General features: G+C 36.1%; 2 protein-coding genes across 2 annotated transcripts; one reads left to right on the top strand and one right to left on the bottom strand.

The window, feature by feature from the left end:
- Nucleotides 1–2,620: 2,620 nt before the first annotated feature.
- LOC18025920 (peptidyl-prolyl cis-trans isomerase CYP40) lies at nt 2,621–5,513 on the bottom strand. The gene is made up of 9 exons (XM_006409438.2): nt 5,148–5,513; nt 4,380–4,880; nt 4,190–4,277; nt 4,022–4,074; nt 3,569–3,673; nt 3,371–3,446; nt 3,173–3,210; nt 3,000–3,079; nt 2,621–2,849 (listed from the first exon to the last, which is right to left on the bottom strand). The coding sequence occupies exons 1-8, from the start codon at nt 5,316–5,318 to the stop codon at nt 3,026–3,028; spliced, it is 1,086 nt and encodes a 361-aa protein (XP_006409501.1). The 5' UTR covers nt 5,319–5,513; the 3' UTR covers nt 2,621–2,849; nt 3,000–3,025.
- A 4,742-nt stretch (nt 5,514–10,255) lies between these two features.
- On the top strand, nt 10,256–10,837 carry LOC112089737. Its single transcript, XM_024160489.1, has one exon. The coding sequence runs from the start codon at nt 10,256–10,258 to the stop codon at nt 10,835–10,837; it is 582 nt and encodes a 193-aa protein (XP_024016257.1).
- Nucleotides 10,838–17,999: the final 7,162 nt, after the last annotated feature.

The following is a 17,999-nucleotide window of genomic DNA, read 5'->3' as shown; positions in this document are numbered from 1 at the left end:
ACCTTCCACCTCTTCTACCCCTTCCTCGTCCTTGTCCATAACTTTCTTGATAATCATTGGAGTTGGCATACATGAGTTTTAATTGATCATCATCTTGATCTTCATCATCACAAATCCTCTCCTCGTATGCTAGGACCACAAAGGTCTCCGTGAACCAGATCAAGAGGTTTTTCAGCTCGGAATGCAGTTGCTCTGATACCATTTATTGGGTTTTTCTAAATTCATGTCCAATTTCCAAAATTAGTATGATATTATCCGCTTTGGGCCCAACTGATAAAGCCCGCACGGATTTATTATTGGGTTCCTTCCCAAAAGGCCTCATACTAATTGGAGTTAGACATTACTTATATACTAGATCATATTGGTCTAAACTTACGATGTGAGACTTTGGATTGATTCCCAACAATCTCCCTGTCAAGCCAAAGTCCACATTAACTCTTGGTCTCCAACTTACAGCAATACTTAGTACCATCTTGTACTTCTTAATCGCAAGATCACCTTGAGGGTTTCTCTCCCACACCGAACATTCAGTCCAATCCAGCTTTTCCAGGTCCACTTTTCCTTAACCTAGGCTCTGATACCATTTATTGAATCAAACACACAATATAACGAATAACTCTCGCTTTATCGCTTTAGAAACTTCTCAAAACTAAGGCAATCTCAATCTCTCTAAACTCTTAAGTGGTTGTTACAACTCAACGATCCTTTTGATATTTCCTATTCCTAATAGAGAAACATATTAATTAGATAACTCCTAATTTATTTTATCCTAATCTCTTTAGATACCATATCTCGGTAGGATTAGGATAACTTCTAACTCAAGCTATCTCAAGCTTATCCACAACAATCACACTTTGTGTCGATGGTTGCTCATTGCTAAAAAGTTTTCCAGAAATTTCCACCAACATCGAATATCTGAGTCTTATTGGAACCTCAATAGAAGAAGTTCCTTCATCGATCAGGTCATGGTGTAATCTTAAAGAATTGCACATGACATACTCTGAAAATCTCAAGGAATTCCCGTATACTCTTGAAAGTATCACAGATCTTTACTTGACTGATACAGAAATACAAGAGATTGGTCCATGTGTCAAGAAATGCTCTCGTCTACGTCGACTTGTACTTAACAAAATGCAGTAGCAGGTATCAATCTCAGAGCTTCCAGATTCCTTAATGTTCCTAGATGCAGAGAATTGTGTGTCCCTGGAGAGATTAGATTGCTCCTTTAGCAATCCAGATATTCATCTCAACTTTCGAAACTGCTTCAAACTAAATCAAGAAGCGAGAAATCTCATCATCCAGACATCAAATCGTGGAGATGTGATCTTACCAGGTAGAGAAGTTCCTGCCTACTTCCCTTTTCGATCTTCTCGGAATTCCTTAACAGTGAAGTTGAATGAAACGCCTCTTCTTACATCAACGAAATTTAGAGCGTGCGTCTGCGTCGATGATAATGATTCAGTTTGGAGCGGATTCAGTTTGGTATGTAAAATCACGTCCAAACAGAATGCTGGCACTACTAGAACACAGAAACACTCCTTTGAACCAATTTTTTCGGAGCATCTGTACATATTCGATGCTGAAGCAGAGGAGGTGACTTCCACCGAGCTTGATTTTGTGTTCCAAGTCTTGGATAGCTACTCTCGCGATCTCAACAACATATGGATAAAAGAATGTGGGATACTCCAACTCTTGTAGCATCAAAGTGGCAACTAGACAATGACAGGAGATGGGAACTGTAAAGAGAAGGAATCCAAAACTGAACACAGAACGTGGAGGCAACGACAAGACGAGAAACAGAGAATCTCATATTGGTAGATGTCTGTGAGAGCCAAAACGATCTGTTTTAAAAGAGTAGAAAGGAGAAAAATTAGGGCAAAACGATTCATGTGTAATGGTATTGACAAAACCTCAGCACAGAACAGAGCTGCTTCAACAGCCTTGAACGCGTTCCTACAGACCGCAGGATTTAGTCTTCATCAGAGGTATAAATCTCAGTTTTTTTAAAGCTGTGAATACTGTCATTTATATCTTGTTTCATTTAGACTCAGTGATATGAAGAATGTATTTCTTGCTGGATAAACGTGTGAATTCTTAATCTTTTGTATATCTGCAGTCTTGAGATATCGCGGCTAAGATCACCCGATGTATCTCAAGGAACTTCAAGGAAGAACTACGAAGACTAATTTGTAAATATAAGTAAGTGATGCTCTATTTCCTGGTTTGTAAGAGTAGAGACTCCATCTTCCTATATAAATTGAAAGGCAAAACAATGAAAATTGCAGACGAAGACGACCGAGTTCAAGAGTTGCTTTTCTTTCTTGCTGGATAAACATGTGAATTCTCAATTCTCAATCTTTTGTGACTTCTGTCTTGTCTGCAGTCTTTAGTTGCACAATCTCCGTTTTTTAGATCCCTGTTTCATTTGATTCTGTTTGGCCTCTGCTATTATTCCCAGACCTTTGGTTTGTTTCGTTTTCTAATACTCGTCCCGAGTTATGTCAGTCAGATTACTTTAAACGGACAGCAACAATTCCGAAACAAATTTCGACCTATTTACCGATTACTTCTGCATTTCGTAACATGATTCAAGCAAAGAGCGAAAAATGGGGAAGAAAGCAAGAACAAGAGCGACCGAAGTAACTCAAAAATTGCATTAGTCGTCACATTGAATTTGCCTTTTTGGGTAAAAACTATGCATCAGTCTTTGCTGGAATGCTGAAGTAAACATTGTTTACCAAAATGAGGGAAATAGAAACACTTCCCAAAGTCTTTTTTTTTAGAATATTTTCTTTGTTTATATGCTCTTTCCACCTTTTGTTAGTCTCTTCTCCACTATCCAACCAAACCTGTACAGAGCAGAGAACGCTAAGTAAATTAATCAAAGCCTTGCAGACAATGGGAATTCTCCAACATCAAATCGTTTCATCCTTCAAGAAAACTTTCATGTGGCTTGCGAGGAAATACCACAGTTTTAAATTGAATAATTTAAGGCTTACCCTAAATGTAGCCGAGCATGCTAGTGTTATAGGAACATCTTGCGGTACTGCTTTTTCTCTTCATTGTCTCTAACAGCAATCTGCACATATATAGAACTTAAAGATGTTAACATCAGTTTAACACTTTTAAACTCCAAGTTTAATTCCTTAAGATTGTTTATAACCATACCGACCTTTTTCATTACAGCAGCATATTCTTTCTTGAGACCAGCTGAAAATCAACACCAGGTATCATGCACACACGTAAGAACATACTAATTAGATTTCTCTCCCAATATATTTAGGTCAGGTGTGTAATATTCTCATATATACATCAATAATGATGAAACAAACGAGTAAAATCAGTAAAAATTAGATGAAGAAACACTCACCGTCGTTAGGTTCGAATTGAAGAGCTTTCTCAAGGCTTTCAGCAGCAGCATCGATATTATTGAGAGCCATGTATGCCTAACATTACCAACAACCACAGTTATGAAACAGAAACCATATTCATCTGAAGAGAAATCCATAATATAAGTTATACCTAAGCCTAGACTAGAATACTGTCGAGCAATAACTTTTCTAAGTACCTGGCCTTGTCGAAACAATGCTTTAACATTGTTATCTTCATCACGCATAGCAAATTCAGTGTCCAACAACGCTCCTTTTGCATCTCCAAATTTCAGTTTGCAGGCCTGCCACAGGAGCCATAAATAACACGAGTACAAAATATCAGCGATAGAGGGAAGCCAAACCAATCGACTTGGACTAATGAGAACATTGAAGTTATGTGAGCAATGATTTAATCAGTTCCATAAGCAGATCTCAAGGACAAAACCAGCATAAATGGAAGATCTACAGTGTAACCAGGTTCAATTTTTAGTTCCACAATATATTTTCCAAACACATATTAACAAGGAGCGTGACCTTAACTGAAAAACATGAAACTTACGCACAAATATACAGTCTGTATAGATTTCACACACAACAGAAGATACTAAAAAGGAATATAAGTTAACAAAAGGTCAAAACATGAAACTTACAGCACTATTAGTGAAGATTTGTGACTTTGTCTTACGCAAGGCAGTACTTGTCTCTGCACACAAGGAGTCAAGGAGAGACGGTGAGTGACAGACATTGGTATGCACAGTACCAAGATCCCCTGAGATGCAGTTAATGTAAACATATATAGAGGAAAAATGATGAACCACCTTGATCAATGCCCTCTTTCTCCCAGCAAATATCCAGATAGCGCAAAGCCTTGCGGTACTTTCTCAGAGCCATCTTGTAGTCTTGTTTCTAAGAGTAAATTGATGTCAACAAAAAACAGATCAGATTCATAGAAATAGAAATCTCGAACATACGATTCAATTGAAAACTTAAAGAGGAAAAACAAAGAACCTTAAAGTGCTCGTTCCCTCTAGCCTTGACAAAATCAACAGTCTCCATCCACCAAGACAACTCTACCGGGCTTTCGTTTAGATCAATAGGCCAGTCAGGGTACACATCACCGTCTTTAAAAAAGTTACATATCCCATCATCTTCTCCCTCAGGAATCTCTCCACAGTCATGAATCACAACATCCTGAGAAGGGCAAGCCTGTTCCTCCGTTGTAACATGCTCAATCGACCGAACAACACCCATTCCTTTCGTAACCTTGCCAAACACAACATGTTTCCCATCCAGATGAGAAGTTCGGGTCGTCGTGATGAAAAACTGAGAACCGTTAGTGTTGGGGCCAGAGTTAGCCATAGAGAGCATCCCTTTCCTCTCATGTTTTAGGTCAAAGTTCTCATCTTCAAATTTCAAGCCGTAGATAGATTCACCACCAGTACCATCATTAGCTGATATGTCTCCACCTTGAATCATAAACCCCTTGATAACACGATGAAATCGATTCCCCTGAAACAAATATCATAAAGGAAACAGCTTAATACTTGTTCATGAATCTAAATGCATCCATCCACTAAAAATCTCTCCTTTACAGTAAACTAATTGCAAAACTGAAAAAACCCAGAAGCTATTTAGGCATTCAAAACCAAAAAGACAAATGACCCATAAAACCACAAACCCTAAAATCGCAGAAAACACCAGATACCCATTTCGTAGAAGCAGATACATACATATAAGAGTGTATATACATAAACGGAGAAGGAGAGAGAGAGAGACCTTGTAGTGGAGAGGAACGCCGGTATTGGGACCTATGCCTTTCTCGCCGGTGCAAAGCGATCGAAAATTCTCGGCGGTTTTGGGGACGACGTCATCGTAAAGCTCCATGACTATCCTTCCTTCGAGCTCGCCTCCAATGCTAATGTCCATGAAACACCTTGACTTACCCATTCTTCTTTCCTTTCTCGCTTTTCTTCTTGTTCGATTCTCTCTAATAAACCGAAAAACGCGACTGTTGCTGTATCTGTAAAGAGGGAGAGAGAGGGAATCGGAAGAGACAAAGAAGGTGGAGCAACTTTCTTGGTCTCACTGGCTCCGTCTCTTTAGAGACTGTAGAGGAAGACTTTGGAAGAAATCAAAACGACAGAGAAGAGACGCATGAGTGAGAAAACCCTAGGACCCACTTTCTTCTCCAATAAATTTGTCTCTATTTATTTGATTTATTTTTTGTTTGGATAAAATTGATTATTTCTAGTCCCTTCGGCTACATTCATATACTATAAGACTATAAGTCACACTATAAGTCTATAACAAATGGATAGTAGGTGATTTACCAACTATGCCCACTAGACAATAAATATTTGGTTCTATCTTCTTCTTTTTTTAAAAGAAAAATAAATCTTGGTTAAAATAAAATATTCATTATCAAATAATATAAAAGAGATATGTTCACTTTAGATATTAAAAAGAAAATAGTTGGAAGTTTTCGAAGACTAAAAAATTACTTCAAATGTTAAAATTTATCAAAATTGTGGATGCGAATTTGGATTCTATAATATAAACTTTTTTTTTTGGTTTGAGGCGTTTGTTTTATATTTTTGTATAAAATAAACTGAAAGGATTATCCTTTCCAACTAGTCCTATCGGAGAGCCAAAAGAGTTTACACCCTGACACAGAGTTGTGTAAAAGCTTTGAGGAAGCAAGAGTTTTTGTGAAGGCGGATTTAACAAAACCACTGTTACAGTTTTGAGGTGGAGAATGGTAAAATCATTGAGGTTAACTATGTGTATCCTTGGTTACCTGCTCGATGCTCAGGATGCAAAAAATGGGGTCACAATTATGAGGAGTGTTTGCAGCCAAAAGAAAAGAGAGAATTGGAAGAACCTACTTGGCCTGTCAAAAGTATTAATAACGAGGAGGGTATAAGTCTGGTCAAGGAGAGGGGTGAGACCATTCGAAGTAAGGGTACGGAAGCGCAGATTAAGGAGGTCCAAAGTGAGGCAGATAAAGACCTATCTTCAAAGAAACAGAAGGAAAAAAGTGGTTGAAGAGAGTGGAGAATGGATCACACCGGCAAAGTTGATCAAATCTCCAGCTAAAGTGACGAAAACTTCAAATTATGGGGAAGTCAGTATCCAGTCACGGTTCACCTCATTAAGCGGAAAAGATTAAAAATGTGAGGATATGGTATTACCTGAAGAGATAGAAGGGAAACACACATCAGAGATTGAGGATGGGGAATACCGTGAAAGAACAGAGCATTATGAAACAGAGAGAGGAATTCTGTCTGCCTTGGTAGAGAAGTTGATGGATCCAAAAGGTCTAGAACAAACGAATACAAAAGGAAATGGAGAGGTGGGAATAAGGCACTTTACACGGCTTGCCACTAAAGGAGCCAAAAAAACCGAACTCCAAGATATGAAAACGGTCTCCAAGGCCGATCCCCTTGGAAATCAAACCCGAGTCCCACCTAGAAAAAATCTTTAATATGTCAGGTTTTTTTCTGGAAAATTAGAGGTTTTAACAAAAGAAACAAGCATGACGTGGTTAGAAATTGGATTCAAAACATGAGTTTGTCTGTTTACTTGAGACGAAAGTGAAAGAGGAAAAAGCATACAGGATTTTCTCGAAAGTTTTTCCAGGCTGGTCATATCTTTCCAACTACGAGCATCATCATTTAGGAAGACTATGAGTTGTCTAGAATCAGAATGTCAGGGTCACGCCGATATACAAATTATCTCAGATGATCACATGTTCGATCTTATTAGAGGGGGAAGCAGAGGATATGCTTTATTCATTTGTTTACGCATCAAATTTTTTGGTGGATAGAAAAGAGTTATGGGAAGATCTGAGAAACCACCATGACTCTCGAATACTTCAGGGGAAGGTCTGGATGTGTTAAGTATCCTGGGCTTCCAATTTAATAGAGATGCTCAAGTTCTTTATATACTAGTGTTAGTCCCTTTAAACTTTTGATGTGGGATTCTAACACGCCCCCTCGAGATGATGGCTCTTATCAGCCCATCTCGAACCGAATCCCAATTTAGGACCGATAATAAATTCTTCTTGGGCCACCCTTTTCGGGTCAACAAACGAGACTCTGATACCATGTTAAGTTTCCTAGACTTCAAACTTAAAATCAATTGGCGATAAGTGGAGATGCCCAAAGTCCCTTATATATTAGTGTTAGTCCCTTTAAACTTCCGATGTGGGATTCTAACAGGATGATTAGTGGAGATTTTACTGAAATCTTGGAGATAGATGAGCATTCGGATCATGCCACAAACCCAGTTATCCCAGTCGGTATGAAAGATTTCCAGGAAGCTGTGAGATATTGTGAGCTAACGGATTTGAGCTATCATGGTCCAAAGTACACTTGGTGCAATAAAAGAAAGGAAGTTCTAATAAATAAGAAACTGGATCGAGTGCTTGGTAATCGAGAATGGATCATCAAGAATGGTAATTAGTACTGCAGCTTTGAAGCTGGGGGTTGCTATGATCACTTGAGATGCAAGATTTACATAGCAGAGGAGGAACAAAGGAAAAAAAGACCTTTCATATACACAAATGCTCTAGCATCCTGTCAAAAATTCAAAGATACAATCAGGGAGTACTGGGAAAAATCCGAAGATATTTTCCAATCAACGTCAGCGCTATTCAGGCTCTCGAAGAAGCTAAAAGGGCTAAAGCCCACATTACAGAGCATGGGAAGAGAGATGATGAACGACTTAACAAAGAGAACACAGGCTGCGTATATCAACCTTTGTGAGAGACAGAACACAACAATGATTACACCAACAGCTCAAACAATTGCAGCAGAACAAGCGGCTTATGATAATTTGAACAGATTGGCAGACATAGAAGAATGATACCTGAGGCAAAAGTCTAAATTGTTCTGGCTAAAGGCAGGAGATCAGAACACTAAAGCTTTTTTAATGCTATGAAGATGAGAGCTAGCAGAAACAAAATCAGTGAAGTGACATGTCCAGATGGTTCGAAAGTAACAGATAGACTGGAAATCAAAGCAGAGGCTGTCAGGCATTTCAATGAATTCCTGAACCAAGCTCCTGCTGATTATGAAGCATGGTCGGAAAAGGATCTAGAGGAGTTCATTGATTACAGGTGTGACCAAGCTGATACTCAGTTACTTGAACATGAAGTAACCGAAGCAGAGATAAGGAAAGTATTATTCTCTATGCCAAAAGAGAAATCCCCCAGACCAGATGGACTTACAGTCGAGTTCTACAAAGACACATGAGAAATAGTAGGAAAGGATCTCACTGAGGTGATTAAATATTTCTTTCGGTTTGGATTTTTACCAAAGGGGATTAACTTGACCATACTCGCTCTGATTCCGAAGAAAAAAGAGGCACAAACTATGAAGGATTACAGGCCAATATCTTGCTGCAATGTGATCTACAAGATTATTTCTAAGATCCTTGCAAACCGAATGAAAATAATCCTACCTAAGTTCATCGCTCCAAATCAATTAGCCTTTGTAAAGGATTGACTTCTGATGGGAAATCTTTTACTGGCATTAGAGCTAGTAAAGGATTATCACAATAAAAACATCACATCACGATGTGGAATGAAGATTGACATCTCCAAAGCTTTCAATTCAGTGCAGTGGGAGTTCTTGATAAATAATCTGAAACCCATGAAGTTCCCGGTGAGGTATATACATTGGATTAATTTGTGTATAACCTCGGCTTCTTTTTCAGTTCAAGTAAATGGAGAGCTGGCAGGATACTTTGGCAGCACTAGAGGTTTAAGGCAAGGATGCTCCTTATCCCCTTATTTGTTCGTAATCTGCATGAACATACTCTCAAAGAAATTGGATAAAGCAGCTATGGAAGGAAAGACTGGGTATCACCCGAAGTGTAAAGGTACAAACCTGACACATTTATGTTTTGCTGATGACCTCATGGTGTTTGTCGAGAGGAAAAAAAAATCGAAGGAGTGCTGGAAGTATTGGTGACTTTGCAAAGCATTCAGATCTCCATGTAAGTATAGAAAAAAACTACAATTTACATGGCAGGAGTATCCGCAGATGTAAGAGAAGCTATTATGAATCAGTTCCCGTTTGAATATGGAATGTTCCCAGTTAGATATTTGGGCCTTCCTCTACTGACAAGGAGGATGACATCATTGGATCATGCCCCTCTTATCGAACAGATACGCAGGAGGATAAGCTCATGGACCACCAGATATATATCCTTTGCAGGTCGGCTGCAATTACTCCAATCGGTTATTTTCAGCCTGACAAATTTTTGGATGGCAGCTTTCAGGTTACCTAAACCTTGCATAGATAAACTCTGCGCTGGTTTTTAATGGTCTGGACCTGATCTAAGCTAAAAAAAAGCCGAAGTTTCATAGAAAGTTGTTTTTCTCCAAAAACAGAAAGAGGTTTGGGGCTGAAGTCTCTAGAGGAGGTCAACAAAGTTTGTGTACTCAAGCTGATATGGCGTCTATTATCTGCCAAGGACTCATTGTGGTAAGCTGGATACAGAAATATCTTATTAAGAAAACTTCCTTTTGGGCTGTAAGTGATAATACTTCTTTGGGTTCTTGGATTTGGAAGAAGATGTTGAAATATAGAGATATGGCAAAAAATTACTGCAGAGTGGAGGTGAAAAGTGGTCGAACCACATCTTTCTGGTTTGACAACTGGAGCAGACTTGGTTGTTTATATGACCTTCTCAGAGCAAGGGGTTTCATAGACCTTGGAGTAACAAAAAACTCATCTCTCCAAGATGTTATAAACAGAGGGAGGAGACGACTACACCGGAATAATCTTTTCACACAAATTGAAGAGGAAATTGCAGACAAAAAAAAAAGAAACAGAATCCAAGGGGAGAGAGACGCATTTCTTTGGAGAGGCATCAATATGGAGTACAAAGCAAACTTCAACTCAAAGGAAACTATGGAGCAAATTAGAATCCAAAATCCTACGTGGGATCATTACCCCGGAATTTGGTATTCTGGTGCTACTCCGAAGTTTACTTTTGTCACATGGCTCTCGGCAAAGAACAGACTCTCAACGGGTGATAGAATGGAACGCTGGAACTGCAATGCACACACGGGATGCTCATTCTGCAGTGAGCCAAAAGAAACCCGAGATCATCTCTTCTTCTTATGCCCCTTTACGAAGGAAATATGGAATAATCTGGTGGGAGGAACACGGAAACAGAGCTTCACAGTTGTGTGGGAGGAGATTATGATATGGATAATTAAACCTCCATACGACAATATTACAACCTTCCTACTCCGTTACACTCTTCACACAGCGATCTACCACATTTGGTGCGAAAGAAACAATAGGAGGCACAAAGAAACACCAGTGGATCAGAAAAGACTCAAGAAGATGATCGACGTGACGGTGAAAAACAGAATAAGCTCGTTGAGGGAGCTAGGGAGGAAGAAGTATGGGGAAGGCCTGACTACATGGTTCGCAACTCGCACAACATAGTCCTTATGAGTCCTTGATAGTTTCAGAATAAATTTCTATTTTCGAGCCTAAAAACTCAAAATTGTAAAGGAAACTTATTTTTTCATTTGAGTATAATTTAACATCATATTCAAAAAAAAACTGAAAATTTCGAAAGAATCTTACGAATATAGAATCAGAATTTTATTAATGAATATTTGTACTAAAATATAAGAGATTTTAAATATGATTTTAAATATTTTTCTTATGCCTCTTAAATAATATTTTTTTGGAGACTGGTAATATCCCAAATATTAATCTTAGTATAGTGGTAATGTACAAATGTTATAAGGCCCTTGTGTGAGTTCGATTTTTCTTTTTGTTCGAGAGAGATGATTTGTTTTCGTAGTTAGTTTTGTTAGTTTTAAACTAATTCCAACAGTTTAAGCTCTTTTCAAGTCACTCATATCTTAATTTATGACTAGGATCCAAGTAGGAGGGGAAGAGAAATTGTGAAGGAAGGTCTCTATTTGGTATATCTTCTGTTGCATCAGGTCGTGCAGCTCAAGTGTCTCGCAGCGATTTTGTGGGTCTTTTTTCATATGGGTTCTGATTCGAATTGTAGGGAAAAGCTTTGCTTATGTGATCCAGTACTATGGCCTGAAAGTTTATTTCATGAATGCTTGGTTAATGTTCTACTTAGCAGCTAGGAGTAAAGATGCACACGCAGAAAGTAAGAGAACTTCATCGATGGGCTAAGATGATAATGAGTTAGATCTGTAAGATAAGCTTTCAGTTTCAAATGAGCAAACCTTGGCATTCGATGTTCAATGCCAGTGGCTACATCTCTACCAAAATAGCGATTAATTCTAAATGAAAGACAATCACCATTGTTACAGATTGGAAATTATTATTTATAAAATTAGAAATTTAAGTGTCGATTAAAGAGATAAAAATGCTGAGATTTTTTTTTTCAACCGATACAAAATATACAACTACTGTATATTATTCTCTTTTTTTTTTCAACTTCTCTACACAAGTTGTCATAGCAAAACTTTTTATAAGTTGTCTTCTATCTCTCAGTTATACTAATTGTATCTTTTAGTTATACTAATTGTACCAGTTGTCTTATATCTACAGATTTGATGAACTCTGGTTCTAATTCTAACTAAGTACAACTTACTATAACTGATACCAAATATAACTAGATACAACTGAGATAACAATATGAATTAAAATTACAATTAAATTCTATAAGAATAATGAAAAGGGGACACATTCACCGACAAAAAAAGCATGTGTGCAGTCAAAATAACATATGCGCCGTCAATTTTATACATAGTTGTACCCAGTTGTTCGTCGTACTAGATTCTCTCATAAGTGTATTTTTGCGATTTTTGATGTTTTCCAGTTGAACATTAATAAAAGTTATTACGCTGTAGTTATCCATATAATTTTTGACTACTGTATTTTATTTACAAGGTTTTCATAATAGAAGTTTTTCAAAATCATATATTTTGCCTCTTTTCCATCATAAGATGGTTAACATTCAAAGTCTTCTTTTTATCATAAGGGACGTTTGATGTGAAACCAATAATATATATTAGGGAAATGACAATTTAATGTGAACTATATTTTTAATTTCTATTCCTTATAGTTTAAGACATGTTTACACTTCTTAAATTTATGTTTTCTTTATATTATTGTTACATATTACTATTTTTTTTTTTGATTAAATAGGTGACAAATTGTACCTGCTTATTTTCATCCAGGGAGCATTCTTGGCCAAAATAATTTTTTTCTTGGCTAAAATGACTTTTCTTCGGCTAAAATGGAATTTGGTGAAATACAAATACAAAATAATTATACCTACATGTCTAGTTGTATATTGAAATTTCAGACAATATAAATAAAGAATAATTCTTAATTGTACCTATGTTTCCAGTTGTACTTTGAAATTCGAGAAATATAAATACTAAATACTTTTTAGTTGTATCTACGTGTCCCATTATAACTTGAAAATTTGAAAAATATAAATACAGAATTTCTGTTTCACCTTGTAGTATGAAACAGAGAAATACAAATACAGACTCGAAACACAGAAATACAAATACTAATACAGACTCAACATATTCATGCATCTAATCCAAGCTGTTTATCTCCATGGTTATCCACATCTGCAACCCATTTAAACTCCTTTATGTTCAATGAATATTTTCCTCTACAATCATAATATATGTTTGTGTGGCTAATGCTAATTAGCTCCTAAAAATAAAATTAAAAATAGTCATTTAGCAATTACACAAGTTGTTGTAGTAAAACTCATTTGTACCATTTGTCATATATCTCTCAGTTGTACTAATTTGTATCTGTTGTCCTATATCTCTTAGTTGTACGATTTGTATCAATTGTCCTATATCTCTCAGTTGTACTATTTGTAATAGTTGTCCTATAGCTGTTGATTTGATGAACTTTAACTTTTATTTTGGGCTTAAAAATCACTATGATTCAACAACTACAATCGATAATTTATCAATTCAAAGATCTAATCGTCTCATAATATTTGGTTACCAATCGAATTTGCATAGTGGAACAAGCAATTTTCGCAAATTCAATCTTTAAATTGTGAATCCCCAAATAATGAGAAATCATTCATTGAAAGAACTCACTCAGTCTTGAAGCTTCATCAATGACTGAGGAGAGGAACTAAGAACAAGAAACCAATTGTAGAAAAGGAGGAGTGGCCAACAAAACTGAGTTGAAGTGAGGGGGTATTTATAGAATATATGTTTGGTTACCAACAAATTTGCATTGAAACTTTACATCGGATTTACATCGAAAATATTTTCACATCGAGATTACATCGAAGTAAAGCGAAAGTTTGTTCCTCGTAAATTCGATGTAATACTTACGTCACAATTACGATAAAATATATTACCTCGTCAATTTGTCGTAATTTTGTCGTAATGTTACAACAAAATTACGATGCTCAACATTTATGTCGAATTTACGATAAAATTTGTACTCGTCGTAAATTTGACGTAAATTTATGTTGAAATATATTTGACGTAAAATTTTGATGGAAATCGGCTTCTGTATTGTAGTGTGGAGGCAAAAATCCGCCGACGAAATAGAAAGGTCGGGGAAAAAGAGAGAAAATCATGAATTTTTTTTAGTTTTGGTTTACTTTATTAACTATAAAAACTATTTAAATATTAATTTAGTTGAATAAATTTCATTAAGGTTATAATGGGTATATCACATTATAGGTGGTATATAGATCAATTAGTGGTTACCAAATTATTTTTTCCCAGAAAGTGACATATGAGCATGGCGCTCAAGAGGTCTCCAAGAGTGCATGCAATATGTAATATGAGCCCATAATCTGAAATTGAACCACACTGACATCTAGAACTCTATGTGATGAGACTCTCCGTAGCGTCAAATGTTGGTTGTGGCATACATGCCGTTTCCCGAAGAAGGTTAGCACATTTTTCGTGGAGAATAAAATCACGCTGCTTGCAACTGTAGAATGGGTCTGAACAAATTTGGAAGACATGCTGCACAAACAATGTTATTATGTAGAATCTGACCATCCATGCTGATTTGTACGTTATGACCATGGCTCCAAAATATTTAATTGTCTTGTTACCAATCACGTCCAATGGCGCATGTTATTTCTATTTAACGGAATCCTTAGGAAAAGTTTCAGGTGTCCCTTTAATAACATTTTATTTTGACAACTTTTATGGATCACTTTCAATATCTTATGCAGGTATTTTTACTCAATTTTAAATTTTTTATAAGTGTTTTCCATGTTTTGGAGTTTTAAAAGGCTTTTCAGGAAACTTGGGACTTTAGAATGCATTTTGGAGCAAAAGTACATTTTTGGATAAATTTAGGCCGTCAGAAATTTGGCAACCATTGAAGATCTTCTCACAGTCCGATAATCCCCAAATTTGGAGACATTATAGAGGAGACAACCAGCTTTCCAACACACTTGAAATCAAAACAATCCAACGGTTAGATCTCAAGATATCATCAATGCACTGAAAGCCGACCAACACAAGTCCAGTCAAGCACAAGTGCTTTAACCCGCGGCCAGCCTTCTTCCCACCGCGGCTCAGGAGGTTTCACCCCCGGTGGACCTATGTCCGAATCTCAGGAGCCCAATTAAGGCCCAAGACACTTCCTGCACCCATTTTACAAACTCTAGACGCCCAAGACTTGGAGAAACACTATAAATACTCATTTTTAGGTCTTTTGTAAGAGAGCCTCTTTCTTCTCTTTGAGAGAGAACTCATTTGTAGTTTTAGGTTTTATTTTTATGCATTTGTAGAAGCTCTCCATCGCCATTCTGTCTTCAACTAGAGAAGTTTTTCTGCAACTTTGTTTCTTTTATTTTTCTTCTTCTTAGTTCTAAACCGATGATGATGTCTACCTCAGTCATGTCTGAGTAGTCACCTAGTTGGGTGAAAGGGTAATCTAAAGGGACCCCATGTTCGAATGAAATCTAGGTTTTTAGGAAAAAGGATTTCGATTTTTTTTACATGATTCTCCCATTCATCCAAATCTCAAAGCGGTAATTCTGGTTTGATCACTCAGAATCTGATCCTAGGTTTAATCCGACCCACGAGAGTGTTGTATATGGGTTGCCTGAACTGGATCTTATGGACGTCTCCGTCGTAGGAGACGAAATCTACCTACGTAGGATACATAAGCAGAGATGGAATCCGATCTACAAAGCATGATCTTGTTCTGCATGAGAGCGAGAGTTAATTGCCATGAACAAGTGATTAGATGATTAGGGTGACGACAGTTGGCTAATCTTACATGTGTATATCCTATTTTCAGAGTCATAGAAAATATTTGCTTAAATTCCTTGTGTTTTAGAACATGAACCCTAAAGATGAACCTTGAACCCAGCGCTTTTTCCTTACTGTTTTTCAACCGATTTTTACTTAAAGATTTTTTTCTCTGCATAATTAGAGTGACAAACCAAAACCCTTTTAAAGTTTACGATTGTTTTTAGCATCAGTTAGGAGTCCTCAACACACATATCTATGTGGATTCGATCCCTTAGTACTACTGCATTTGCTATGCACTTGCAGCTTATCTAGGGTAAAACTTGTGATGCCCACTGCACTCACATCACCCTTCTAGTTTGAGCATGTCCCACACATCATTTCTTATTGCACATCTTTAGTTATCAGCATAAGTATGAGTCAAGAGAGGGTTTAATAGGTTTTTGGGCCTAAAGCCCAAATAAATATTTTTAGTCCATTATTAGGGCATTTCCAAAAGCAACCTTAAATCTTCAAATATGAGATTTTGTTCACTCTAAAAGCAACCTTAAAACCTCAATAAACCTTATATATGAGGTTTCACTGTTCAAAATCTCAAATTTGAGATTTCACTGTTCAAAACCTCAAATTTGAAGTTTGCAGTTTTTATTTGCATTTAGTCCTTACAATTATCTATTTCATAAATAATCACTTTATTTTTTATGTTTATCATATTAATCCAAAAACTTTTATATATTATGAATATTTTACATTTATCTTTATAAATTTTATGTTTGCATATAAAAAACATTAAAAACTGAAATTAAAAATATCATTATAAAAGAAAATATTATATAACATAAAAACCAAATTTTACACAACAACAATATTACATTTAGAAAATTTAATACAAAATAAAATAACAAAAATATAAATAAAGTAGCATAAAAAATTCAATATTACACAAATGAAAATAGTAAAACAATACTAATATTCCGGTAAGTTTGATCTCGAACCTCCAATATCTCCAAAATATTGTCCAAAGTTTGGTGCAACCGGAGGTGGTGGTTGTTCTTGAGTTTTTTTTTTTATGATTCTTATTTGTTCAGACCGAATAAACGCATGTGTATTACTATCAACGATAGAGTCTAAATTTGTTAACAATATTTTATTTTCCTCTTACATTTCTTTTAGGGCTAATTTTTTTGTTTGATTTTGCATACGTAATTGAGTAATCTCAACGCTTTTGTCCATACTTGATGCATTTTCTTTTAAGAAATCAAAGAGTTGATCGTTTGATGAAATCAAAGTATCAACAGATGAGTTATTACCTTCGGCAATCTTCCTTTTTAGTTTTGCTTTCTTTGATCCTATCGGACGTTGTGATGAATTTGACCCACCGTCATCGCTACTTAAATTGATCGGAAAAGAAGACACACTAGGAGATTGTGATGTCGGAGAGCCAGCAATATTGCTTTTAGTATTTGGAGTATTTGGAATACCGACATTGATATTGTCGGTAAACTTTGGGATATCATTCATCAAAGCCCACACATAGTCAAATTTAAAACCTTTTTTCAGCTTTGGATCTTGAACCAACAACTTTTTAGTTTTTTCCATCTGTAGAGTGTTTGAAACATAATTTTATTAAATATACAAACAAATTTCATATAAAAAATGGAGTACAAAAAAATATATTTACAATGTCATATTCAGATGCACCACTTGGATGCATGTTCTCTACTTGGGTGATGCAGCTCTTAAAATTCATAACTGCATAAATAGTAATATTCATTCTACCTTGAAGAGATCTATCACTTCTAATTTTCCAACTCATTTTTTTTTCGTTGTAACCATTTTGTATTTTTACCCATAATTTCCTCAAATACTGGTTATTGCTATAAACTGAGTCTTGTGATATTTCTAGATAGACACGACATAATAATTCATCTTCATGTTGATTGAATGATGAACCCTACTTTTATCCATATTTTTTTAAGAGAAGAAAGAGTTGGTGGAGTTGTGAGTTTTTCATTGGTTCAAGTATGTTATTTATACACAATGATGGATGGATAAGATTTCAAATACATGACCACAAATCAATTTTGTAGATATTTTACAAGGATGGATATGATTATAATCTAAGGGTTGATACTTGATAATGAGTGATATCTAATGAAAGGTGTAGATTAGTTTATAAGAATTTTCTTATCTCATTTTGTGGATAAGGTGGATAGGATTTTAATCTAATGGTTGATAATGAATGAGATTCAATGAATGGTGTAGATTGATTCTCAATATTTTCTTATCTTATATGCTGGACAAGGTGGATATGTTGGATATAAAGGATATGATTTTAATCTCACGGTTGTTGATAAATGAAATCTAATGAATGGTGTAGATAAATTTGTCAAGATTTT

This window comes from Eutrema salsugineum, unplaced genomic scaffold (genome assembly GCF_000478725.1).
Source record: "Eutrema salsugineum unplaced genomic scaffold, Eutsalg1_0 scaffold_11, whole genome shotgun sequence".
Taxonomy (NCBI): domain Eukaryota; kingdom Viridiplantae; phylum Streptophyta; class Magnoliopsida; order Brassicales; family Brassicaceae; genus Eutrema; species Eutrema salsugineum.
This window is presented reverse-complemented; position numbering and strand designations above follow the sequence as displayed.